General features: G+C 39.4%; 2 protein-coding genes across 5 annotated transcripts in view; one reads left to right on the top strand and one right to left on the bottom strand.

Moving 5' to 3' along the window:
* Positions 1–516: 516 nt before the first annotated feature.
* On the top strand, positions 517–2,772 carry si:dkey-251i10.1 (uncharacterized protein LOC100038774 homolog). Its single transcript, XM_061739682.1, has 4 exons — positions 517–746; positions 1,532–2,015; positions 2,107–2,247; positions 2,335–2,772. The coding sequence occupies exons 1-4, from the start codon at positions 636–638 to the stop codon at positions 2,490–2,492; spliced, it is 894 nt and encodes a 297-aa protein (XP_061595666.1). The 5' UTR covers positions 517–635; the 3' UTR covers positions 2,493–2,772.
* Positions 2,773–10,509: 7,737 nt separating this feature from the next.
* The window catches only part of zbtb20 (zinc finger and BTB domain containing 20), a 35,918-nt gene continuing 20,662 nt past the window's right edge, over positions 10,510–25,765 (bottom strand). For all 4 annotated transcript variants that reach the window (XM_061739681.1, XM_061739680.1, XM_061739677.1 and 1 more), the window contains 2 exons: positions 22,919–24,442; positions 10,510–19,747 (listed from right to left, as the gene is read on the bottom strand). In XM_061739681.1, the coding sequence (XP_061595665.1) occupies positions 19,212–19,747; positions 22,919–24,422 (2,040 nt within the window). In that variant the 5' untranslated portion in view covers positions 24,423–24,442 and the 3' untranslated portion in view covers positions 10,510–19,211. The remainder of the gene's footprint in view (positions 19,748–22,918; positions 24,443–25,765) is intronic.

Raw genomic sequence — 25,765 nt, 5'->3', positions numbered from 1 at the left:
CATCAGCCCAGTATCATGTAAAAATTGAAATAAACTCTGCCTCCCCCTTCCAAAATACTTCTGACTGTTATTGCTTTAATACCCATTTCTTGCAGCTCTGCCACTAGTTCAGTTCTCTCTCTGTGGTACCTCCTGCAGCAAATCAGTACATGTCGCACTGTCTCAGGCTCCTGACATTCAGAACATAGTCCATCTTGATTTTTACCCATAATGTCAAGAGTACTATTTAGAGCAGTATGCCCAATCCTTAACCTGGAAATAATGACATCTTTCCTTTCTCCTCCCTCCTCCTCCGATGTTTACTGATTCTGTCACTTTTTTCTCAATTAAAAAGCACACTCCTTCACTTCACGTGTATTCAATATCAATACTTGGTTAGGGAGCGCAGAATTACATAAAGCGATGCTACACGTTCATTGGTGGATAACCACGTGATCTTGCGAGATTGGCCAATGCGCTAATTCCCGAGTTCCCGTGAAGTATCGCGATGTATTCCGTTGCATAAATCCGCAGCGCCGCTTCCCGATCGGCCATTTCGTCGGTGCAGGCCATCATTACCCTTGCAGGGCTCCGTCGGCTCTCTCTCCCGTTCACGGTTACCTGAAAGACGCAGCAGCAGCAACAACACCGCAACCATGAGTGAGACAGCCATCTCATTCGCTAAGGACTTCTTGGCCGGCGGAATCTCCGCCGCCATCTCAAAAACAGCCGTCGCCCCCATCGAGAGAGTGAAGCTGCTCCTTCAGGTAAAATCCCGGAAGATTCCCGGCACTAGCCAGCCGGCTAGCCGGCTAGCGGCTCCAAGCCGCAGAACTGCAGCGTCCTACGGGCAGAACACACCCAAACTGTGACAGCATCACAGTTTTGAGTGAGAGAAGTGTGTATGTTGTAGCTGTGATTTTGCTGTGCAGATGAGAGAGTTTGGAGGGTTGAGGTCATCATTGGAGGAAATGACCTGCTAAGGTTACGGCGCAGCTAGCGCTAGCAGCCTAACCTTAGCCACCGCAGCTAACAAAGGACAAACCCTCACACATCGGGACAGTTTGTACAAACTCTCCACAACTCATCTTCTTTATTTGCAGATTTTGCATTTGCAAGTGCCGCTGCAGCAGAATAGTTATTTGCATTGTGGTTTTATTTCAACCTTCCCCCCCAGAAGGAGGGATTCTGCAGCCCAGGCCCGACACTGGGATTCACCCTGGAAACTTAGATTACAGCCTTTTCCCTTCAACATATTAACAAATATTGATATTAAAACCCTTCTCAGTCGCTGCTCTCGTAATTGCATTTATATTTAAGACTTTTAAATGCTTTGATTTATCAAATTAGCCTCAACACCTCAAACCCTGATGTCATTGATTGGAGGTAAAAGCTGATAGTTCTGATTAAAGACTCCAAGCAAAAGGACTTTTGATCATCTTTTACAGCTTATAATATGGGCCAAGGTCACCACAAGGGGACCTTGTGGTTGTCATGTGTCACAGTCATTGCTTTCCCTGGGTTTTTAATGTTTTCTGTTTCACTTGTGCAGGTCCAGCATGCCAGCAAGCAGATCACTGCAGACATGCAGTACAAGGGCATCATGGACTGCGTTACCCGTATCCCCAAGGAACAAGGATTCCTTTCCTTCTGGAGAGGTAACTTAGCCAATGTCATCAGGTATTTCCCCACCCAGGCCCTAAATTTCGCCTTCAAGGACAAGTACAAGAAGATCTTCCTCGACGGCGTCGACAAGCGCACCCAGTTCTGGCGGTACTTCGCCGGTAACCTGGCCTCCGGCGGGGCGGCCGGAGCCACCTCCCTCTGCTTCGTGTACCCCCTCGACTTCGCCCGTACCCGTCTGGCCGCCGACGTGGGAAAGGCAGGAGTAAGAGAGTTCAAAGGTCTGGGCGACTGCTTGGTGAAAATCTCTAAATCCGACGGCATCAAGGGCTTGTACCAGGGCTTCAACGTGTCCGTGCAGGGCATCATCATCTACAGGGCTGCTTACTTCGGCATGTACGACACAGCCAAAGGTACGTGGATTTCATGATGATGTAGAGTGATGAGTCAGGCAGCGTTAAGTTCAGACCACCTCAGTTTAACACTTTAATTTGTGCTGTACAGGTATGCTTCCAGATCCCAAGAACGCCAGCATATTGGTGAGCTGGATGATTGCACAGTCTGTAACAGCCGTGGCCGGGCTGACCTCGTACCCCTTCGATACTGTCCGTAGACGTATGATGATGCAGTCTGGACGCAAAGGAGGTAAGACTATAACTAGTTTTTGAAAGGATTTGCATTCTGGCTGCTGCAGTCATACAAGTTGTTTAATAACTTTCTTTGCTTTTCTAGCCGACATCATGTACACCGGGACAATCGACTGCTGGCGCAAGATTGCACGCGATGAGGGCGGCAAGGCTTTCTTCAAGGGAGCCTGGTCCAACGTGCTCAGAGGCATGGGTGGTGCCTTCGTGCTGGTGTTGTACGATGAGCTGAAGAAAGTCCTCTAATTTCTCCGTGTGTTCACATCACAGTCCAATTTGGCTAAATGTATTAACTTTCCATTTCTATGGACTTTGCATTCTGCCTTATTTATGGGAACAAAAATAGTGTCTCACCAGTAGTTGTGAGCAATGGCTGTACGTTGTGCATCTTTTGATTTTAAAACGTTCCACATCCTTGTTACCAATGTCATTCCTGTTAAAGCTATATGAATACCTCCTCCTGTCATTCACTAGGTTTGTATGGTCCCAAAACTCGAATAAATCTATTCTGGGGAACAAACTTAAACATTGATGTCGAGTTTCTCCTCTACTGTCGTAGCATGGCACAAACCCTCGCCGGATAATGAAGTGTACGAAGTGGATTACACTCGGCTGCTATATTTACTCCTGCTTATCTCCGCTTGAGCCTCCCCGGTCTGACCATGATCACTTCTAGGATTGAGCAGGAGAACACGCCCGAGTGGCTGCTCCTTTCAGCATGACAGTCATCTGAAAATAGCCAGTGTTGATTTGATCAGTTATCAGGTATCTGAAACATTATTCTAAGATCTTATCTAAAAGATGTTTGGGACTGCTTTCAATCACTCAAATGTCACTGATATGTAGACAGTCCCACTGTTCAGAGCCACAGCCCTGCGTGTCTTTCAGACGTTTCCCTGATAGAAATGACTTCAGCTGAATCAGCTGGGACCATAAAAGAAGGTGCTGCTTTAGTGTTGTGATTTTTGCTGCAGAGGAACTTTTTTTTTTTCCTACTCTTTTAAGAGTGCTGTCCTTCACTGATTTGGAAAACATTAACCACATGTAGATATGTTTCTCACACTATAAATGTGTAAATGCTTTGCAGCTTGCTGATGTACTTTTTACACACGAGTCTTGTTTGTTGGGTGGGGCAGTCGTTGGTATGAAGGATTGGTTGGATACATGTTTCCTTAATTAGTCATGTCCGTGTTGATTCAGTGAAGAGAAATTATTCTGCATGTGACATACAACACGGTATTGGTTAGAACATGTCCAATTGTTTTGGGAGATCTTTCCAGTTATGTGCAATCAAAATGTCCAGAAGAGACTACACTAACGTGGGGTATCGGGACTTGAATCAGTCCCCGGCTTAGTCTGGGGTTTGACAGCAGGGGGCGCCACTTCACAGCAAGTTTGAAGCTCTGGTAAGCTTGGAAAGAACTCCTAATTAAAACTAATGTGACCAAAACAATTAAGTTACAGCATTTCACATCTGTTCACAGGGGAGCACGCAACCATAATTAATACTTGCTTATTCTAATGTCGCTGAATGTAACACTGATTGGTTAAATTGCATAGATGCGTTTCAGGGTGTATTGTTGCAACAGCATAGTGAGCTTCACACCACATTGTTCAAAATGGCACAATGCTTCAAAATAAGAAAATAAAAAAAAATAGCCTGCCAAAAATGAGCATTTGTCCAGACTCCTGTGCATGGAAATATTAGTGTTTTATGAAAGTGATAAACCTGCTAATAAAGGTGATGGATGCAGAACAATTTAAGATAACTGTTTTCTGTGTTAAACTTATTGCAATCAAGGTTGGTTTGTGTGTGCCCTTAAGGCCAAGGGAAAGTTTGTCTCATATGGCACCAAATTAGATAAATGGATAATTCAATCATTCTAAAGGGAATTTTGGGCCTAACTGAAAAACACTTTCCATCCATCATCTATACCCACTATATCCTTTGCAGGGTCACGGGGGTCTGCTGGAGCTTATCCCAGCTAATGTTCAGGCGAGAGGCAGATACACCCTGGACAGGTCGCCAGTTCATCACAGGGCCACGAAAAACACTTTACAGTAGACCAATTATGCAAAAGATGTCATTTTAATTTAAATAAAGTGTGATTGCCGCATTTGTAGCTAAACCTCTGGGATATGACAGAGGAAATGTTTTTGGATTGAAAAATGAATAACAGTAAGCTACCGACTGAGACCAGCCTTGATTATGTTTATTCCAAAAAACATCAGAAACTTCCTCCTGCATTAAACTGTCTGCAGTCAGGGCACAGGAATGCCAGCTGATTTGAAGATCTATTTTGAACATTGAGTATTGATTTAAGACCAAAACATCAAACGCCACTTCACTGGTGGCAGTGTTTACAGCTAAAGGAGGTGCAGGTTTTCCTGCTGGACCAGGATTAATATCTTTATAGATCCAGGATCTTGTGACGTGTAATTGCTTTGTGGCACATTGTAAAAGAAACACATCTAAAGTTTTATGTCGTTACACAGAATAAAACACCTATCTTTGACAGGTCATGAAGTTAGAAAAAGTTTAAAAGTTAGAAAAAAGTTTCTGGAAGCACCTTTAGGAGTAATGATGTGAAGTAATTTGTCAACAGATTGAATGAAGTAACTGAAAAGGAGAGGAAGGGGAAAATAATCTTTCCCAGATTGCAACAGTCATTGCTGGACTAATTTCTCCTGGAGAGCATGTTAACACACCTGAACACTCCAGGCCAAGTATATTGCCAAAATATTAGCTTTTATAGATGCAGTCTCACCTTTTGGTGATCAGTTAAACAATTCAATTGGATTCAAAGCATCAGGCTGCTTATCACCCCCTCATCTCTCGCAGAGGTGTCAAGTAACAAAGTACAAATACTTTGTTACCTTACTTAAGTAAAAATTTTGGTTATCTATACTTCACTGGAGTAATTATTTTTCAGAGGACTTTTTACTTTTACTCCTTACATTTTCACACAATTATCTGTACTTTTTACTCCTTACATTTTAAAAACAGCCTTGTTACTCTATTTCATTTCGGCCTTTAAATAAAAACTATCCAGTTAAATTGCTCCATCCGGATAGAGTGAATTTGGTTGTGGTTGTTTCAGATGTTCTTGTCCAGTTTTGTTCTTACATCCGTTCCCTCAGATTCCTGCAACTAAACTTGGATGTACATTCCAATAAAGGTTAGGATAAATGATAACATGCCTCTGAAGTTTGACTTTTTGCACCATTACAATACTTATAGGCAACTAGTCATCATATCTGCTGCTCTCTGAAACACATGTTAATGCTCAATAGTACACATATATGGTTCTTTAATATATTTGCATTATACTAAGATGCATTCATTTTCAATGGCTTTTGTCCTTAATGGCTTTTTTCCCCCTTACATTACTTTTACTTTTATACTTTAAGTAGTTTTGAAACCAGTACTTTTATACTTTTACTTGAGTAAAAAACTTGAGTTGATACTTCAACTTCTACAGGAGTATTTTTAAACTCTAGTGTCTATACTTCTACCTGAGTAATGAATGTTAATACTGTGCTGCCACTTCACTTCATTTCAGCATACGGCACTTGCATTTTGGCTCAGTTTAAATTGACCTTTGTCACCCGAGTAAATAAAAATATATTTTTTAAAAATCGCTTCCTGCCTAGAATATCTTGGTGATAAAGGAAAGCCCCTGTTCGAAATAATCCGGTACACAGGGCGTGGTACTGGGGCTCCTTTAGATGCAGCATCTCTTGTGTTTTTATGTAAATGTCCATTAATGTGTCTTATTTGGATGTGATAACGGTGCATTGAAATCCTAAATTAAAAAAAAAAAAAAAACGCAAAAAAATGCAAGACAGTGACACACTTATTACACAAATAATTTACAATAACATTTAAAAGAAAAAAGCCTTTACAGTGTAATCAACATTTAGTTCCCTCGAATAAGAATATTTTGACACCATTAACACATTATTTCCTTTCCACGCGTCTCTCAGACTGTTCAGCAACGTTGTGTCAAATCTGATTCAAAATCTAGCAAATAGGAAGATTTGCAAACAATGAACACTAGATGTCAGATTAATTCCACCTAAATTGGTTACAGACGGAAACAAATCTGTTTACAGTCACCAGGATACGTCTACTATCACGGGGCGTTCTTATATCCTCCTGATGATTTCATTTCATTCATCTTAAATGCCTTTATTTATTTATTTATTTATTGACAATTCTCAACAGAAAGAGCAAATACAAGCTTTTGTTTCTCTTCTGCAGTGTTAACTACAGGACGAGCTGAGTGGGAAGTGTTGAATCTAGTCATCCTTAAGGATGTAACTCCTGGCCTGTTTCCAGCTGTGTTGCACTTTCTTTTTCATTTCTCTTTTTAGTTTCATGTCTGTCAGCTGAATCAGTCTCCTCCCACAGGCCAACGCTTGAAACTGCTTGAATTGCCTATAGGTGTAAAGGAAAAAAAATCAAAAATAAATCACTGCAACCTTTTTCTAAATCATGGTAGGATTGTTAAGCAGCTGACAGCTCGTCCAGGGGGATTCCTGCCGATAACATCCAGCCTGTTGTTCAGATTCTGTGCACTTCCAAACGTAATTGGAATCAACACACACCACGACACACCAGGTTACCTGGGGGTTTCATTTTGACAACTGGAATCTTGAATCACTTGTCCTGAAAGATCAAATGTGAACGCTTTGTGATACAGATTACAAACTTTAGCAGACAATATTTATACTATATGTGAATGGACTGTTGATTCATAAAAAACAAAAATAGCACGTATACAGGACTGTATCAGAAAATTAGAATATTGTGATAAAGTTATTTATTTTCTGTAATGCAATTAAAAAAAACAAAAATGTCATACATTCTGGATTCATTACAAATCAACTGAAATATTGCAAGCCTTTTATTATTTTAATATTGCTGATTATGGTTTACAGTTTATGATTAAGATTCCCAGAATATTCAAATTTTTTGAGATAGGATATTTGAGTTTTCTTAAACTGTAAGCCATGATCAGCAATATGAAAATAATAAAAGGCTTGCAATATTTCAGTTGATTTGTAATGAATCCAGAATGTATGACATTCTTGCGCTACAAATAAAGAAAATAAAGGACTTTATCACAATATTCTAATTTTCTGAGACAGTCGTGTAAATGCCACGAGACAGAGGACAAAAAGAAAACAACAACAAGACTTTCTATGAAGTACAGGAAAGTACTAGTTTTTATTCCTTCATAATCAAACTTCACAAACAGCTTGAACTTGTACAATACCTCAGAGTGAAAATTACAAAAAAAGTGCTGGTAACATTTACAAAAATCATCCTTACTTAGCAACAATCAGTTTATTCTTCCACACTTTTTTTAGTCTTTTGTATTAAGGCTTAATACTTCTTTAGAAAGTATATGCAAGATAAGTCTTCACAGTTTTTCGAAAAAAGTCACAATATTATGTAACATAATGAAGCTTTTACGGCTATTTTCTTTATAATAACAAATACACATCACTGGTAAATATATGTGAAATACAGGGCTTATTGTAAAATGGCAAGTAATGATACTGTTTGCTGAGATAAATTGATTCCACACACTGTAATAGGAAAGTTTTGACATACCATTGCTATAACTGAAGGAGGAAGAAAAGAAAACGATAAGCATAAACACTTGGGAGATCGCCTCCAAACTTTGGCACATCCCATGAAACAGTTTCACAAAATATGCAATTTAATTTCAAAATCATACATATGGAAGAAAAGCTAAACTGGCATAAAGTGAAAACATGCTGTGTAGTAAGGTGCTAAATTAGAGATTTTACACTGTCAGCCTTTTTTTTTCTTTTCTTTACTTTTCTCTTTTTTTTCTTTTTTTTTTTAAATTTCCCCACATGGACTGACATGAATAAGGTGCAATTGTAAGACTCAAAGCATGTAGGCCTTTTGAAGGTGTCACCAAAGTATGTTTTAAATACACGTTTCAAAAACAATCTAAATCAATTTGACCAATAGTCTTGAGGCGACCTCGTATTCTCATGCATTCCCATGGATTCAGAAAAATGAACATTTCTTCTGCAGTTGTGTAACTCAAACTGTGGTATGTGAAAGTAAAAGCTGTATTATTAGTGTGTTATTTGATTTTTTTTTTTCTATTTTTATTTGATTTTATTGTTGAAATTGTGAAAATAAAACTGATGAATAAAGAAATGGACTTAATAAGTAAATGCAGAAAAAAATGAAGCCAAGATATATTCACAAAGATCCTCAAAGCTGCACTGGTTTACAGGTCAACAGATGAGAGCTCTAGCCTTAGACTTACCAAATTCACCCTCATGCATACTGTACGGTTAAAGTGACGCAACAAGCTTGCTTAAATAGTCCACATCACAAAAGCAATTTGGTTTTAGTGCAAACACAATTGGCTGGCTTCAGCTTCTCAATAATAATGAGCTCACCAAGGAGATTACAAGAAGGCACATACTTATGCTTCCTCTAACACGCAACATATTTAGACAAACCGCCACATCTTTCAACAACACCATAAAGCCGTGAAAACAGGAAAGCCACTACATCCAGTTAAAATGGTGACGTTTTTTTGTTTCGTTTTTTTTTTTTGCTCTTTGTGGATGATTGGAACATTTACACTTATCCATCAACAAAATGATGACACTGAGGCCAATAACTGCAGTTTCTGTGGACGACCTCACTGAAAAAAGGATGAAGTGAAGTTCTCTACATAAGTAGCCACTGATGCTGTGTCTGCACATGCATTTTAAGAAAAAAAAGTTATCCATTAGTGATTCAATTCAAAGTATCTTTTGTTTAAAAGAAAAAAAAAAAGCATTCAAAGCGACTAAATATGCAGAGATCCAGGACCAGTGTTAGTCGGGGAAGCATGACAGTGGACGGCTGTGTTTTCTCTTTTGGCATTAGTGTTTTTCTTTAAAGACTGTGTGAAGACGACTGATATTGAATGATTCCTTTCCTCATGACATCCCGACTCCCACTTTGGTCGTCCAGATGTGTAAAAAGCGGCGCGATTTGTCCAAAACAATCACAGGAAGAAACAACAGCTTTAATGCCCCTTTTATTCTGGACACTAATACTCGGGGTAATGCTGGGTAAAGAAAAAATAAAACGCTACAAACAATATGTGGATGCGCACATGGAAAAGGTGGCCGATTCTGTACCTTTTGAATACAAAAACAAATTGTAAAATATCACCATTTACTCAGCATTTCCCCTAAATGGGACAGTGACAACTATGGTTCAAAAATGAGTAGAGTTGATTATATTGCTTTTGATAGAAGAAGACCAAAATCAGTCTAGTGCAAATCTCTTTTCTGGTTTGAAGTGGTGTTTAGTGTGATGACACACAATCTTTTACACCATAGAAACAAAAAAACATACCGGCTGACTGTGATAACGGCTTTGCTGTTATGTGATGTCCCTTTTTGATTTTTCTGAAGATTTAAAAGAGTACTGTTACTTTTTCAGCGAAGGAAAAAAAAAAAATCTGTCACCAGTCTCTGCCATGCAACAATTTGGAAGGAAAAGCCTAATAAATATTTCCTGTTATATATAACTCATCCCACAGTGAATGCAATTAGCTGGCACAAAGTCAACATCTTATCATTTTTCAACCAAATGTCTCCTATTTTGAACAGGCCGATGGTGTGTTTGTCCCCCCCCCCCTGTACAGCTGGGGGGACGCGCCTCATCTGTCCACTCACATCTGTGCTAACGGCTGTCGTCTGTGCAGTTATGTCTGTCAAATATATTTCTCAACTTGGAAATGTTGGAAAACTCACCCCAGTCCAGTGTTTGACAAATCATATTATAAAAACGCTCTTGCACATACATAAAAAAAACACAACTTTATCCCCTATTTCAAAACAGCAGTCAATACATTTCAAACAAGCTTGTTTCATAACAACAACAAAATAATAAAATACAAACAAAGCATAAATTATCAAAAAAAACAAACTGAAAACACATTACTGCAGCATATATCTCAGGGTTGCTTAGTTGTGATGTTAACTACCTTTACTACAACAGCTCCACTTCTGCCAAGTTCAGGACTATCTCCAAGAAATAATTTGTAGGGAAAAGAATTTTATACATAAATGTGTGTATACACATATATATATGTATGTATATATATATATATATATATATATATATATATATATATATATATATATATATATATATATATATATATATATATATATATATATATTTAAGGTATCAAACTAACACGTTTAAAAAAAATGTCTGACAAAATATACACATATTTATAAGCACATTTCATCGTTCAACTCAAGTGCATGTTTACAAAAGCCTCTAAATATGAGATATGGCTGCGAAAAGCCTGAAAGCCAGATGAAGAAAGAAAAAAAAAACACTAAGCTGCTTTTTTTTTATTTGGGTATATGAACATTTTGTTTGACAATATCAAAATCCTCGGCCCGGGTACAAAACATCGCCTGAATTACAGAAATGTAATTTCCAATTTTAAAACCACAGGATGAAACGTATACAGCAGATTCAGCTAGATTTATACCTATTAATAAAATTTACCAAATGCTTTACAGTTTTCTCAGAGACCATGTGTTATTGCAAAAAATCACACTGATAAATGGTAACTAATCACATATCTGGAGCACGTGGTGATGGATAAACCCCATCTTACAGTTATTTTTTTTTTTTTTTTTATCGTATGTCTATTATGTAGTGATGGCTGGCTCTGTTGCTTTCTTTAGTTTGGAAATTCAGCAAAATTTTATTTTTTAAGCAGTCAAGACTGAAAGGCGTGTATTATTATTCTCTTTTCCTTTTTTTGGCTTAAATAAACAACTTACAAATATGTGCAAAACTTAACATCTTGGTCCATCTCAAGTATAAATGGTCTAAGTCACAACGTCAGATTAGTATTTTAGGGCTAGCTTTAAAATATTAGACAGTGTCAATATTTAAAAAAAAATGATGTCAAAAAAGAAAAACTATTTAGATTTAACGTGAAATAGGTGTACATTGATTTGCTAAATGTGTGTATGTGTGTATGAGAGTGTGTGTAGAAGACATACTGATGATTACTGATTATTATGTTTTTGCCAGAGGAACAATGCAACATTTACAATCTGATACATGTTTTAACATGCCATAGTTTACATCACAGCTACTGTGTCGGACTCACTTTATGTTTTGTTGCATTTTCTTTCTTTTTTTTATAAAATTAAAAAAAATCTATTTTGGTCTACAATAGACAAATTAACACAACCACAAAACTATAAGGGACCGATGAACTGACAAAACTTACACGCATTTTCACAACCATCCTGCCAAGAAAATAAAAAAAAAAGTAACAGCAATCAAGCCTGATCGCAGGAACCACAAGCACGTTTTAAGTTAATTTCTCCAACAAAAAAAAAAACAAAAAACGTATATTATCCTAACCCTTCTTTGGTTGGCAGAGCAAACATTGTCAAGTACAGTGATTAGCATGGCCCCTTTAGTCAAAGCCCGCCGTGACGGCAGAGAGCGCTTTTGCTGAGACAGTGGCCAGGATTGTGGTGACAAAAAAAAAACCTTGACTTCTCTTTTTTTTGCAATTTATGCATCTTTTTTAATGTTATTTTATTAATGTCGCTGCTTGATAGAAGAATGACTTACATGTAGAGAGTCAGAGTGATAACGTGTTCTCTATGAAACTAGTCCACACAAGCATGAGCTGCACTCAAAGCTTAGGAGTTGTGTGATCTCATGACAAAATTTTGAATGATCAGCAAGATGAGATTAAAAAAAAAAAGTTTTAAAATTTTTCTTTGGGAGATTAATTCTGCTTAATCTAAGTCAAACAAGGAAATGTACTACTATATTTAAAAAAATGATTAATCGGTGGACATTTTGTGTGATGTTAGTTAGACCTGTGAAGTGTGGAAAACAAATGCCAGACTAAGAGCTGGAATGTGCTGGACTTAAACAGGAATGCAAGTTTTTAGTTACGCTGCTGCACACTTTAAAACTTAATTGTCTCATCAAGCTGAACAAAGCCAAAAAGATTGCAGTGACGGAGAGCACAAAGAGGTTCAGTGTTTAGTCCTCAGAGGGCTAAAACACACCCGGGTCCCCTCATCGCAGCGATAAAGAAAAAGAAAATGTTACTGAGGGACATTTGAAAATACAGTTTGTGCTCTGTGGAAAACACAAGCCTCCTCTGGGCCAGAGCCGGCAGGACTGCATGCTTCAACTGGACTGATCCACGCTGGGAACCTGACGATGGTGTCTCAGTGAAAATCTCATCAGGGGTAGTGTAATAACTGCATGTTTCCAGAAAAAAAAGCATAATTGTGAATATAATATTATAGATGTTTTAATAGCTTAGTATAACTGTTTTGATCTTTAAAATCTGCTGTTACACTGTGTTTGTAAAGCTCAAAAATCAAAACAGAATCTGTATATTAGTGAAATCTAAACTGATGCTTTGTATGTTAGAGTGATGTTTTGGATGACAGGGACTAGCTATACTCACTGCCTATATTACATTTTTATTATTTTAACATTAAATGTCTGTGACGCTAAGTATGTATTAATCATAGCTGTTTTCTCCTATTTACTTGAAAACTATGCTTTGTGGAGGATTTAAAGACTCAAAACGAAGGCAATCACTTGCTTTTTTGGTTTTGCTGCGTGAGTTGCTTTACAGAAACTTTTTTACATAAAAAGAACTATAATTTTTTGCTTTTCTGTTTTTCCACTTCTAATGCAACAATAGAGGTATAATTAAAAGTGCACCCCTCCCCAAAACTGGCACAGCTACTAAGCGGGAGAAGGTTAGAGAGAAAACTGTGGTAATTAGTCCACAGGGGACGGAATAATAAGCCATCCCCAAACCTTTTATCCCACAGCCACTCATTCCTAAAACTTGATTTATGTGTTTTTTTTGCTTTTTGTTTTTTACTCAACCAGTTTTATTTCCATGTTGTTCGTCCAAACACTTAAGGACCGAAGCGAACACAAAGCTGTGTCTATCCGCAGCCAAAGATTTCAGTTTGCAGTCGCATTCTGTCTCCAAGTTGTGGAGACAAAAATAAAATATTCCACGCCAGCATTTGTTTAATATATGATTTCTTCTTCGTCTTTTTCGTTTTTGTCCACATCGTTCCTAGTTTTCCCTTTACATCTTTGCTGATATAGATAATAAGGTCGTTAAATAAGATGAAACTGAATTAATCATTGTGGGGAAACTGGGCATTGGCCTGGGGAGCATCAAAGCGCACACACTCTTCTCTGCAACCCCCCCGTCCCTAAGAGCAGGTTCCAGCTCCTACAGACTGCAAACCATCTCCCTCAGTGAAAAGGAAGCGGAGACAAAGCCTGCCGTGCTCATGCAGGATCTTATGATCTGTAGAATGGGAAGATCTGCCAACAGTGAGACTATGGAATATCCAAGGATTTCATTGGGCTTTTGGTTCCCCGACTAAAGGCAGGTGTGTAAACGTCACCTCTGTCATCTCCTGTGTGGCTCCCCCTGCTGCTCACGCGCCGCCACTGCCCTCTCCCCCCCAACACAGCACAGTCCAGCATATGGCTTGATGGCAAAATGGCAAAAAACTGATCAATGAAAGAGAGAGAGCAACGTCAAAAGAATAAAAACATTTGATATCTGATTTTCAGTTCACATCTAAAACTACTAAATGCATTTGCATATTTAATTCATGCGAGGCCGCGATCACATTTTTGAATCTTTGAATCCTCCAGATGGTATAAATGAGACACAAAATAAGATAAATAAATAAAGCTTGTAGATTTAGCCTTTACTGTATAATAAAACATTTAATGTATTTTAAAGGGTTCTCTTATGCTGTACTCACAACCACCAGGTTTTAGCAGTAATAATATAAATAGTATTTTTTATAGTCCATTGTGTATATACCAAGTTTGTGCGACGTAGGAGAGAAAAACTATGAATATTCTGTATTGTAGCTGTATGTACTGATAGGCACTTGATAGGCATTTCCCTATATCCTACAAGGTATTGTATACTCTAGCTGCAGTTAAGAGTTTATCAAACTATCTGAAAATGTATTCTTTATCTGTGTGGAGATGATTATATTTAAAATATATATAGAATATTTGTAAGAAGTTATCTATTTCACTTTTATGTGTATTGTTGAAGGACAAAAAAATGCATTTAAGTGCTATCTGACTGGTGTCTTCTGCATTCTACTTTTAACTTTGTGACTTTGCCTAAATGAAAAGAAAAACTGGCTAAAAATGTCTGGAGACAGACTGAAAGACAAATAGAAAGACAGACACATGCTTATCAGGAAAATAACGACCCTGTGTCTCGCTCAAAACGACTCTTACCAATAATTCTCTTCCATTTCCTTGTTTTCATCTCAGCACAAAGCCCGTATGCATGTAAAGCACACAGTGAAAAAGAACTAACTATCCTTTGTCCAGCAGCGTGAAGCTATGATGAACATCAATAGGGTCACCAGAGAAAAGCAGGAGGATTTCTGAAATGAGAGCTCAACAGTGAATAAAACTGACTGCGAGAAGAACAGCAATGTACTATAGACCCTGTGTCTCTACTCTAGGATCAACAAAACAGAAAACAGGACTATATTTGAAAACACAACACAAACAGCGGAAGGATCAAGGCTATCATCTACATTTCAACATGTTTTGTTCTGGAAAATATGCGCACACTTTTGCAAACATAAAGTCTAGACCTACAACTCCATGAAGCACAACTGAGATAAAGACTAATCTTCTGGATTATGTTGCGACAACTTTTAAAATCGACTTTCTGCAACACTGAGAGAAGAGAGTTAAGCACCACCACAAGTAGCCGAAGCAATATAAGGAGTATATAACTATGAACAGTGACGAGAACGTGAGGGTGAGGCGACAGGGCGACAGGGCGACAGGGCGACAGGGCGCGGGGCGACAGGGCGACAGGGCGCGGGGCGACAGGGCGACAGGGCGCGGGGCGACGGGGCGACAGGGCGACAGGGCGCGGGGCGACAGGGCGACAGGGCGACAGGGCGCGGGGCGACAGGGCGCGGGGACGGGTTATGACACACTGGAGCAAAGGTTCTTCCCCTTCCAAGCCTGGTCTGCTATCAAACACCCTATGATACACAAGTCAACTGATGACGGGGCGAGTCATCCGCCCTCACCCCGATTAAGATTGGCTACTTTTGTTATTCCAATAAAAGTGATAGAGAAACAATTGAGTAATTGTGAAATCAAATAATTCCAAAAAAAAACAACATCGAGCTACTTAACCTACTATTTATAGACCAATGATACCACAAAGCGGGTTGTACTCTTCTAGCTACAGTCAATAGTGCATTTTATATATGTGTTTACACAAAAATATCTAAAATTTAGGTGCCATGAAGGAATGCTAGGTTACTGAATAGACTTAACACACTGAAACAATTAAAATCGATGTCTCTGCCTTTGCTATTGAAGAAGTGCTGATGTTAGTTTGGCAGTGTTTTAACCTGAACGGACAACAAACACCAACGTCATGAGCTGTGTGCCATATATGTGGCAATACTGTTGGAAAAAAGATCTCGGCAGTTGCTTACATATTCTGTTTAGTGCATTGTCTGTTAAGGCATGAGATTACCCTCCATGTGCTGTGTAGAGACAAATATAGCATTAACATGCAGCAATATTGCCTTCCTGGCAACAACAGCTACAAATGGGAACCGTACAGTTTAGGCTTATATGCACACCATAGAGACAGGCCCGATCAAATGTTCAATAATAACTTTTACCGAGGACCAACCTGATGCTTTTGGAGTATTTCCTGTTTTTCTTGTCTTATTTGTTGAGCTAAAGGGAGTAGAGTACAGAATCTCTGCAGGGCTCGTGTGAAACTGGCTTCACGTGACTCTGAAATCTAGTATATATGAAATTTAGCATCAAAGCGCTTGACTTAACATCTCCAAACTACTGTAGTACAACGAAGCTGACAGTACTTGACCTAAGCTTTAGTCCCATCTCAGAACCAATGTTACGGGTGCCTTACTTGCCCAAAAAAGGTTGGGAGAGCTGCTTCACATAGTACCTGCACTGCATATTGCAAAGGAAGCCCTACAGTTGCGATATTCCACTTATTAACAATTTGATTAGGCTAATTACGACACACAAACAGTCGCAGACATACGAACACTGAGGAAGAGACACGACTGTGTACAAGTGACGGACAGATATCACAGAAGCTGCATTCCTTCACCTCTCCTGCACCTTTAAAACCCACAGAAAGTCATCCGAGGAATTACATATCACCTATGTAACACACATACACACACACGTTATAAGTTTATTGATAATACGATAATAGGTATTATAATTATTATAATTATTATTATAATTATTATTATTATAATTATCATTATTATTATCTCCGCCAACAGAACTGGATGAGAGTTTGTTTAATATTACTGTTGTTGTTTCACTGTTTATGTTGTTTGGCTTGGATTTCTGTCATAGGAAAAGTCTGCAATGTTTTTTAAAGAAATGCAATCAAATAAACTCTTATAGGGAACTGATTTTATAGAAGAATTCAAAGGTTAAAAAATAGATGAGCATGCATAATGGTTTAAATAAAAGTAAATGCTTGCATTAGGATGACACAAGAATATACTGTAGGTAACAACCAGCAATAATGAAAGCCAAGAACTGCTGAATTACTTAATGAAGAAGTTGAAATAAATCTATTCTATTACATGTGAGTTCTACAACCAAATGTTGGATTTTTTTTTTTAAATCCTCTTTTCTAAAACTATAATATCTCTGTTAACAGTAGTGCACTTATTGGTTTAAGCAGTGCAACATATATGCAAGAAAATAATGCAGTCCACTTATCAAGATTTAAAAACAAAATGTTTGTAATTCCTTTAAAATTGAATAAAAGAAAGTTTATTTAAGGAAAATGATTAAATATTAAGCACAGGCATTTTAAGAAAATGTGCAAAGTAGCACTTCTTTTTTTTTTTCGGGGGGTCATTTGAAGACCCCTGCAAGCAGTTAGTTATTCTCTAAATTGTACAACTACGAAACTGTTTTGCTCACTTAAAGGAGCAAATTCTTCAGTTTGTAGTTGCAGGCGGTTGCATGAGTGTGTGTGTGTGTGTGTGTGTGTGTGTGTGTGTGTGTGTGTGTGTGTGTGTGTGTGTGTGTGTGTGTGTGTGTGTGTGTGTGTGTGTGTGTGACCTATTTTGAATGAAAGAAAAAAATACAACATGAAAAAAATTGAAATATCATAAATCAGCCATATGTGAAGTGATGCATGGATGACAACTTGCACACAAGCCTCCAAATCTACATTGAACATGTTGTGTCTAGGTTTGAGAAAAATCAGGAATGTAATGCTGTTGTCTTCAGCGTCCAGAAGCAACTTGTGGTATATCATAAAACAGCGTGATGTTGATCGATGGAGCTACTTGTTTTGCTTTCAGACTGTATTTCCTTTCAAAACGTTGCAGGCCATTTGAGCTTTCAGTGAGAAGAAGCACACGGGGAATGCACTTTGCTCCCGTGTGCTGAGATGGCTTAGCAGTTGTAATGAAAAGGCTATACGGGTGGTCTCAGGATGGTAATTATTTTAAGTTTGATTCAAATGAAATGATCCCATCTGCTGTTCCAATCAACAACTAGCCCCCCCCGCTCCCGCCGGAAATCCTAAATTAGTTCTGTAATTTAAAGCACTCAGGCTACTCAACAACAACAAAAGTTGAAGTGACAAATCTTTTCTTTTCTAATCTATTACCGATAACAGTCAGGTGCTAGTTAGTTGGGGAGCAGCAATTATGAAGGAGAGAGTTTAGTCGCATATTTCACGATGTTATAACTGTGAATGTAAAAGGCTTAAGAAAATTGGCAGGAGAATTTGTCTTTCTTTTCCTTATAATTTGCAATGGAAGAGGTCTACTAGCCTTAACAGTCTTTTAAGATATCAAGTGGCAGTGTATGCGAATAAGCTGAAATAAGTCGAGAGTTCTTCATGAAAAAAAAAAAAAAAAAAAAAAAAAAAAAAAAAAATTCTCAAATACTGTCTCATTTAAACAAGAAAATTTAGTAAACGTTTTCTTGACCATTAAAATTCATGGACAATAATCATAAAACATAATAGAAATATTTGTCCCCATCACCTCTGATAGGAAGTTACATTTCAGTAAAATGATCGAAATTGGTACCTTGATAACAGCTGCTTTATAATCCCTTAATACCATTGGAATAAATAAAACCCAGTGTCAAATTAACTACTCTCCTTTTTTTTTTTTTAATATAAGAAGGCAAACTTGTGACCATCAGTTTTTGTTTTTTTTAGAGGGAATATGTAGCCCAACCCCGGATTATTATTATTATTATTATTTTTTGTTGTATTATTGTAGTTGTAAATGATACCACAGTAAGCTTGGACATCTATAGTTTCCAAACTGGTCAGTATGGGTTCACAACTGCCATGCTGTATGTTTCATGGCATGTACACACACAAACACACACACACTCACAAACACATATGTTTGGACAAACAGACAGACATATGCAAATACACAAATGCTCCAACATATTTGCTCATTTATAGTCATTCAGACATTTCTACACTAAAGGTGTGTTTGTGTGTATGTGTTTCTTTCGTAGGCCTTTCGGTAGTGTTCAACACATAAATCTGTATTTTAGGAAAGCATACATTTAGAGGCCTGTAGTTTGGATCCATCCAGTAGATCAATGTCAAACTACTAAGCCTTAAGGCCACCATCTTTTTTTTTTCTTTTAGAATAACAGAACAAAAAAAAAAAAAAAACTTTTTTTTTGGGAAACTTAATGTGCCAGTGTCTATACTCATTACTCTTCATACCTCAAAATAAGAAAAGGAAAATCTAGTGCCATTTTATTTGTCGTTCTTTTTGAAAGAAGTTTTTTTTTTTTTGTACTTATCCATCGGAGACATGCATTCGCATGTGGTCATTGAAGTGCTCCATTTGGTCGAACTTGGCAGGGCAGACGGAGCACACGTAGGTGGTCCCTTCTTGGCAGCTGGCTTCTGCAGCTACACCCACTCCTGTCCCAACCCCGGCCCCTACTCCAGCACCTCCGCCCGCCGGCATGGCCAGGGCCACCACTCCAGCTCCGGGCTCAGGGACAGCTATAGGCATGGGAATGGAGACCGGGCCCGGGGTGCCCACGCTGCCCGACAGCCCCGTGATGGCGCTGGCTGTGCTGTGCAGGGCCATATGCCTCTCCAGCAGGGTCTTGTGTGAGAATTTCTTCTTGCAGATGTAGCACTCGTAGGACTTCTCTCCACGGTGCAGCCGCATGTGGACGTTGAGAGAGCTCTTCTGGGTGAAGCGCTTGTTGCAAATGCTGCACTGGTAGGCCCGCACCCCTGTGTGTGTCACCATATGTTTAATTAGGTAATCCTTCAGGGAGAACGAGCGCCAGCAGATGCTGCACTGATGAGGCTTCTCACCTGGATGTACAGATGAAACAGACACATTAGAGAGGGAAAAAAAGGAAGAAATAGAAGATAAAGTGTCTCATGGGGTTAAAAAAAAAAAAAAAAAAAAACAAACTTGGCATTTGTTTGTACAAGACAATCACATCTGGACATGTCTATTGCAATGGTGTGTTTGCTACATCCATAAAGTCAACAGAAATCGTAGGCAGAGTGACTGAATGGCAAAATTATGCCTCACTTGGGAAAAATGTGTGATTTCTGCATGTGATTTCTGCATCACTCCTGGGGACATCATTTCAAATTTTAACCTCCCAATTCTATTTCCATTTCTTTTTCTAAAACTAAATTAGCTCCGTCTGTTCATCACGTAAACAGCCAACTTGGTAAGGGCTTTCACAGGAAAACGAAAAAAAAAAAAATCTGTGTGCCGCGGCCATTTTTAATAAAAGATTTGGGGGTCCTTGTGCCGCTGTGTGCAAATTAGCACATATCTGTTTATTGAAGACACAAAAAAATGGAGCAATTTAGTAGTTTGGAAGGGAATCAAGGAAAATTGTGACGCTTAATTCTCCTGAAGCCGAGCCAACAGATTCTTAGCAGCATTCAGACAATGTGGCAGGATCATCTGACTTTAACTTGAGCAAAAACATCAGAAGCCTGGAGCCAACAATGTTACTTTTCCAGTGCAGGAACATACCTCAGGCTAGAATTATTTAAACCCTATGTTGGCTTTGTTTTAATGCTGGCTCCACTAAATGCTGCATGCTGCAACACAGTTGGAAAAGTTCTCATTTCATGTAGCCTGATGCAATTACAACAACATACTAACCATTAATCTGTAACAAAACTCTACAATTAAAAATGTGACTTACATTTCTCTACAGAAACAGAAAAGTGGAGTTGAAATACTGCATTTTTCTGCCACTTTGTTGCAATGATCGATCATTTTACCTTATTGTCTCGGCTGACATAAAATAAACATGTTAAACTGCAAATGCCAGCAGGCTTGTTGGACCATGCAAACTAATGAAGTCCTGTGTGTCTGCTGTTTTCTGCTCCACTTGGTGAATTAATCAAGTACTTCCTGCTTTAATTTAATGAAGCTAATAATTAATACTTTTACTTTATTACTGAAAGTTACAGAAAGTTACAGTTCAGAGCCAGTGGCACATCATCAACATCATCATCAAGTATACAGGACTGTCTCAGAAAATTAGAATATTGTGATCTTTATTTTCTGTAATGCAATTAAAAAAACAAAAATGTCATACATTCTGGATTCATTACAAATCAACTGAAATATTGCAAGCCTTATGTTATTTTAATATTGCTGCTTAAGATTAAGATTCCCAGAATATTCTAACTTTTTGAGATAGGATATTTGAGTTTTCTTAAGCTGTAAGCCATGATCAGCAATATTAAAATAATAAAAGGCTTGCAATATTTCAGTTGATTTGTAATGAATCCAGAATGTATGACATTTTTGCATTACAGAACATAAAGGACTTTATCACAATATTCAAATTTTCTGAGACAGTCCTGTATTCTCAATACAGTGGCTCAGGGCACCTAAAAGCTGGAAAGCCATCAGGCTTTTGATCGCAGCTAAAGAAATATCACTTATGCGAGACATGATGGCGTACTGATGTGCCCATCATCTGTTAGCTACTTTGAGAGTATCTTTACAATGTGTTTGTATTAGATTTAATAATAGTTTCCCAAACACACAGACCATGTTATGTTAAATCATAGTGACATCCTTTCAGTTTCTTTTTGTTTTCCCACAATATTTGCAGGTAATCCATCATCAGCTGCCGTGGGATGGTCAGATCTAGCCCAGGGGTTCGATAAGTGATTTTCCTTTTCAATATGTCATCACTCTGTGAAGTACAATTGCGTGAGTGGCCTTCACATAACAAGTGGTTCTGGCCAGGAGATGGATTGGATTGAATAATAATGACTGTTTGAGTAGGTAATTTTTACGGGTTCATCTAATTACATCACGTTTAATTATTTCTTTCTGTGATGATGATTTCCCCAGTATGTGATAGGTAAGTCCGTCGTTGCTACAAGCAAGCAGCACATAGAGAGACAATGTCCCGCATGAGCATTGTAAGTTAAATTCACAAGTCAGCTGCGACTTAACAAATGTAATTTTAAGGGCAGTTTTTATTGGCCTATGAGTAAGTTAATTTACCAAAAAGGAGCTCCTTTTTAATTATTTAATGGAAAAACGAGACCGTTGGGGTTGGTAAAACATATTCATACCATGCGAGGCCAGGCCTCTGCTTTAGATTTAGTTTGAACATTCGTATTGCATATTTCATACAGTAAAGGTTCTCTAAATGAACATACACATTTTTACTGGATGTGAACAATAATGATGAGCAAAACTGTTAATTCTGCCTCATATAATCTTTCTGTCTTTGACACTTGATATTAAAATGCACAAAAGCGCAGTGTGTCGGGGAACCAGTCAGTTTAAGACTGGGACTTGGACGTCATTTTCATAGTTGATTTTCTCACATCCTCTGTTTTTTCTCACGTTACAATCTCAAACACTAGTCTGTGATAACACTGTATGTTAAAGAGACACAGTGCCATATTGCCATATTATCATTAAAATAAAAGAATGTAACTGTTGCTTTGTCTAATAAATGATTTAAGATGATCTTAATAACACCTAGTTTATACAAAGCTAATTTCATACTTAAAAATATGATAATAATAAAACAAGGGTGCTCATGAGTGAATTGTGTAAAATTTTGGGGCAGTTTATTGGCACAAATAAAATATAACATTAACGCATGTTTTTCTTGAATTTGAGTGTGGTTTTGTTTCTTTGATTTGTGATTTTTTTTTTTCCAAACACACCACATGTCACCCTCTTTTTCAACATTTTACTACATTTGGCCTGAAGGAAAAAAACCAAATGCTGGCTCAAGAGTCGGCCTTTCATGGTTTTTGCTGTTTCCATGGAAACCATTGAATTTGGGGAGATGGAGGGTATCTCGTTAGTTGCAGTTTGTACCGCTTCATATTCTGTTACCAGCTGACCAAAAGCACTTATAGTATATACAGTATATCGTCAAATACAAGTGACACTAATAAAAGCAATTGATTTTCCTGAGCTTTGGAACATCTATGAAGTCTTAAAACAGCAAATTGACGAAATAAACTTACCAGTGTGGACAAACATGTGTTTGACGTAGTTCTGCTTTGCAGTAAAGGTTTTACTGCAGAGAGTGCATTCATAGGGCTTCTTTTCTCCCTGCCCCATCCCTCCTGCCGGCTGTTGCTGCTGACCTGTTGTCTGCTGTACCGACATGGGGTTCGGGAATGATGCCATTGCAGGGGGCGGCACGGCCACAAACTGGGCTGGCTGTTGGCCAGAAAGGTAAAGGAAAGGCTTGTGATCTCGAGCCGGCTGTGTGGGGAAGAGTGTGGGCAGGAAGGTGTTTCCAGCGGTGCCCATCACTTGGGGATTGCTGGTCACGGTGATCGGCATCCTCAGATTGCTGGTGTGTGATTCTACCTGGCGCATGTACTGGGACATAGGGCTGAGTTTGATTGAGTTTGGCAGGGTGTGCATCATGCTACTGTCACTAGTGCTGTGGGAGATGTCCCCATCCTCTATCTTTTGCACCATCTCCGGAGACGAGTCGCCGACCTCTATCTGCACTAGAGCTCCTTCGCCGTGCTGCACGTCCCCGCCTCCGTCCCGGCTAAAGGTCGTCTGGTACTGCTGCTGCTCCATGCTGTCTGGCTCTGTACTGATGGAGGAACTCACCCCTGAGTCAAAACTTTCAACCTTGGATTCATTCTCTACCCCCTCGTTGTGGTCAGTGTCGTCTGGGCAGTCCCCCATGTCGTCGTAGCAGCCGTACTCGTCTTCGGCCTCCTGCTTGATGTGCACCCCCCCTGTTTCTATGCGTACCGGTCGGGGCTGCTTACGGCAGTGGGTGGACTCTGCTGTGGAGATGAAGCGGTCGACCTGCTGAGATCTCTCCTGGATGCGGTTCATCCAGGGCGGATCTTGAGATTGGTGGTGGTCCTTCTGAGCGTTTGGATCGTAGTTTGCCGACAGAGGGTTGATGTAAAGGGGGCGCTCGCGGGTGCCGTTGTGCAGAGATACACCAGGGTAGGAGTACAGTGACGTGTATGCACGATCTACACTTGGCTGTGATGTTGCTTGCATATACCCTGACTCTGCGTCGCTGCTGGGGCCGGAGGTGCCGGACTCCGGTGTGCCACGGGGCGTCTCCTGACCAGAATCTCCTGGCATAACTGGAAACCCCCCGGGCCCGGCCAGGCCCACATTCTGAGACACGATACGGGTGCACTCATCGATGACGGTCTTGATCTGGAGGATGCTGGCGGCAGTGAGGATCTGCAGAGCCTCTGACTGAGATACTCGCAGGATCCCACTGTACATAAAGTCAATCAGCTTCTGGATGGATTGCACTGAGACCACAGAAGGGATCTCAATGTCGCTGTAGCCCAAGAGCAGCTTGTCCTGAAAGAAGGGGCTTCCAGCAGCCAGCACGCACCGGTGAGCTCGCAGCATACTTCCATGGATCCGAACAGTCACGTCACAGAAGTGCCCACGGTTGCGCTGCTCATTGAGGGTCTCAAGTACAGAATTGCTGAAGTTGTGGAGATTGATGTTATGAATGCGCTCGGTCATCCCCTTGCAACTGATGTCACCTGCAGAAAGAGAGGAACAAAGCTGGCTGAAAACTCACATCATGGACAGTTGTGAGGCCACGCGTCAGTAACATCAGCTCCCTGTCTGTGTGTGTTGTGACTTGTCCTGGATGTCCAATTACTCAATAAACTATACTCTTTTAAATAAGTCTAATGCCTATATCAATGAGTTGAAGAGAAGTGACGAAGAATCAATGATGAGACAGATTCACGGCCCACTGATGGTTTATTGCAGAGTTACAATTTCACCAACAGGAGAAGTTGCCCCGGGGCTAAGTCTGAAGTTTCACTGAAACCTTTTATACAGTTCGGGGCCTGAGGTTACTCCTCCCCGGGCCCCGAACTATCATTTGGCGCTATTATCTACAACATTCCACAGTTATGTATAGAGGGAATGTGCATGACGTCACAGATGCGACTTCACAGCGGGTTTCACTCACTGAGTTTCAGAAAGACTGAGTGGCAGAAAGACTGAGTGTCAGAAAGACTGAGTGGCAGCGTATCAAACTTTCAGTTTGAGCAACTGGAAAACATCTAAAATGGGAAAGAGCTGTTGTGCGATCGACTGTACTCATAGATTTAGCAAGAAATCAGAGTTATCGTTTTACAGACTGCTGAAAAATAAGCTTAAAAGAGACAAATGGATCGCTGCAATTCACAGAAACAACTGGATTCCAGGCACCGAAACGTGGATTTGTGGTTCCCATTTTGTATCAGGTAATGTTGGATTTTTGGGTAGCTAACGTTAAAAGTTCTGTGTCCTCATCACTTTTTTATTTCTACAACAAATCCTGCCTTGAAGTAGGAACAAGCGTCAAGACCTTTGTATGCCTTCAAGCTTTGCTTCGTGTATTTCCCCGGTGTAGAAATTAAGTACATATAAATATCAGGAAACTGGATTCGTGGCCAAATATTAATGTCCATGGACCACTGGTTCTTGGTAACTGTACCAAATATTAATGTCCATGGACCACTGGTTCTTGGGGTAACTGTACCAAATATTAATGTCCATGGACCACTGGTTCTTGGGGTAACTGTACCAAATATTAATGTTCATGGACCACTGGTTCTTGGGGTAACTGTACAGGTCACTGTCAAGTCCAACTGCCTTTAATTAAGCCCATAATCAGCTGTTATCCCGTCTTCTCCACTAGTTGCAGCTGTTTTTGCCACTCAGTGTGAGTAAGGGGGCTGGACCAGTGGGGAAGTGATGTCTATGCAGACCATCTATTATGTATTAATTTTACCGGAGGTCGGACAAGTGGTCCTATATTTTTCAAAAAGCCAGTCGTCTATGAAAGTCCCTCCTTCAACCAGCTGGGA

Source organism: Cololabis saira, chromosome 14 (assembly GCF_033807715.1).
Source record: "Cololabis saira isolate AMF1-May2022 chromosome 14, fColSai1.1, whole genome shotgun sequence".
In the NCBI taxonomy this organism is placed as follows: domain Eukaryota; kingdom Metazoa; phylum Chordata; class Actinopteri; order Beloniformes; family Belonidae; genus Cololabis; species Cololabis saira.
This window is presented reverse-complemented; position numbering and strand designations above follow the sequence as displayed.